The 2,268-nt window shown below is 39.4% G+C and overlaps 1 protein-coding gene across 1 annotated transcript; it reads right to left on the bottom strand.

The window, feature by feature from the left end:
* Nucleotides 1-483: 483 nt before the first annotated feature.
* Nucleotides 484-2,004, bottom strand: LOC148581618 (uncharacterized). The gene has a single exon (XM_088492858.1). It carries the CDS (start codon nucleotides 2,002-2,004, stop codon nucleotides 484-486), a length of 1,521 nt encoding a protein of 506 aa, XP_088348984.1.
* Between the last annotated feature and the right edge of the window lie 264 nt (nucleotides 2,005-2,268).

The following is a 2,268-nucleotide window of genomic DNA, read 5'->3' as shown; positions in this document are numbered from 1 at the left end:
ATTGACAAAATTTTGCACATGGGAAACAGTTTCAGCTTTAGAGCGCATGAGATGCAACCATGTATATCTACTTTTATCATCTATTATTGTTAGAAAATATTTGTGACCTTCCATGGAAGGTGTTCCTATGGGTCCCCGTATGTCCATGTGCACAAGGTCAAATAAAGCTGAAGATTGAGAGAAACTATGTGAAAAAGCTATCCTTCTTTGTTTGGCAAAATGACAAGCATCACAGGGATCCATAAATCCTTTATTTGTCAAAAAGTCATATGATTTTTGCATTACATTTATTCTTTGAAATGGTATATGTCCTAGTCTAAAGTGCCATAAGGCTCCTGCTTCATGTTTATTGGAGTTGTGAGGCCAACTCAGAGATGATAATGCTGTATGCAGTTTTGGTGATGCAATAGTTGTCAGACTCTCAAATGCATATAATCCTCTTCTTTGTTCAGCTACTCCAATCATCTTCTTGGAGAGATAATCCTATATCTCACAAGTAGAATCATTGAAAACGAATTCACATTTCAGATCAGTAGTCAATTTTGATACTGAAATGAGATTGAATTTAAAGTTGGGAATGTATAATGCATGTACTAGATGAAATGTGTTGCTAAACTCTATTGTTCCAGCTACGTCAGTAACTGTTTGAGTACCATCAGGCAAGTTAATGCGTATAGGTTTTATGTGATACAAATTTTTGAATGATTTTAATGAAAAAGAAACATGTTCACTAGCTCCTGAGTCTATGACCCAGGAATTTGGACTAAATGTGGCCAAAGACATAATGAATGCAATACCTTGATTTGATGGTAGAGAAATGGTGTGATTAGAACCTGTGTTATGACTCTGTTGTTGATTATTCTCCCTTTCAAGAAGTGCCAATAATGCTGCTCTCTGATCTGCAGAGAACTGAGCCTCTAACTTGCTAATTGCTTCTTGAGTGTTGTTACTGATATTATCACCATTCAAATCAGTAACCATGTTGATGATTCCACTGCCGCTGCCACTCCTCATATGAGGTGGGTATCCATGCTTTTTATAGTATACATCCTCAGTGTGTCCACTCTTACCACAAAATACACACTGTTTGTAAGTTTGACCTCTGCCTCCTCTTCCATTTAATCTACCCCCTCTGGCTCTAAGGCTCCTACCCCCTCTAGTGGCCATATTGATCTGAGGGTTAAAGCCTTGATTGGCTCTAGTGTCACCCATGGTTATCAATGCTTTTCCTTCAATGATATCTGCATTTTGTCTCTCTTGCTGTAACAAAAGTGAGAAGGTTGCATCTACCGTTGGAAGCGGCTTCATCAACATGATCTGGGACCTCACTACGGCAAATTGATCATTTAGTCCCCTGAGGAGCCTCACTACATTGGTATCTTCTTGGTAATTCCTCATCACATCTAAACCACAATCACAAGTTCCAGTGCAGTACTTACATGCTGGAATTGGGCGAAAATTATCTAACTCTTTCCAAATTCCTTTCAATTTGGTGAAGTATGCAGTAATGTTGAGGTCTCCCTGCCTTATGCTAAACAATTCTTCTTGTAACTCAGCCATTCTGAAAGAGTCTCCCTGATAATAGCGATGTCTCAAACTACGCCATATATCTGCAGCAACGTCCATCCACACCACACTGTGTGCTATCTCTGGACTTAAAGACAAATTCAACCAAGACACCACATATGTGTTGCATCTATCCCACGCATCAAACAGTGAATCATCTTCGGATGGTTTTACTAAAGTTCCATCAACAAACTTCAATTTATTTTTAGATCTCAACGCTCTACACATAGCTCTCTCCCAAGCATGATAGTTACTGGGACCTAAAATCACAGAAATTAAAGGAGTTCCTGGACTCTCACCGGGATGCAGAAAATACGGACTCATTGGATCCATAATCGGACTTTTGTTCGCTCGATTTGCTGCTGATTGCAATTGATTAACCTGATTAACGAGGTTCGCAAGTGTTTGAATGTCGAAATTCGAGGTCTGGTTGGCCATTCTTTCTGAAAATTAGGGATTCAACTCGACGATCTTGTAAGTTTCAAGATTCGGATGCTCAAAACCACAAGTTTGATTCAAACTTCAAACCTATTAGATCTTTCACATCAGTGCTCGTGATCGGAGCCTTCACCTCTGTCCACGCTCACCGCACCATATTAAAGAACCGTGAATTGAGGTGAAGCAACTCTCATCATCTCTGTCGTGTAAGCTTAGATGTGAAGAGAAGTGAAAAATGGAGGAAGAAAACTAAAGAAATCAAGA

The sequence above is a fragment of the Arachis ipaensis genome, chromosome B10 (genome assembly GCF_059453495.1).
Source record: "Arachis ipaensis isolate K30076 ecotype BB chromosome B10, ASM5945349v1, whole genome shotgun sequence".
NCBI lineage: Eukaryota > Viridiplantae > Streptophyta > Magnoliopsida > Fabales > Fabaceae > Arachis > Arachis ipaensis.
Note: the sequence above shows the minus strand (reverse complement) of the source record. Positions and strands in the feature narration are given on the sequence as shown.

Excerpts from the sequence above, each read along its gene's own strand:
- LOC148581618 (XM_088492858.1), bottom strand. The coding sequence starts at position 2,004 with ATGGCCAACCAGACCTCGAATTTCGACATTCAAACACTTGCGAACCTC.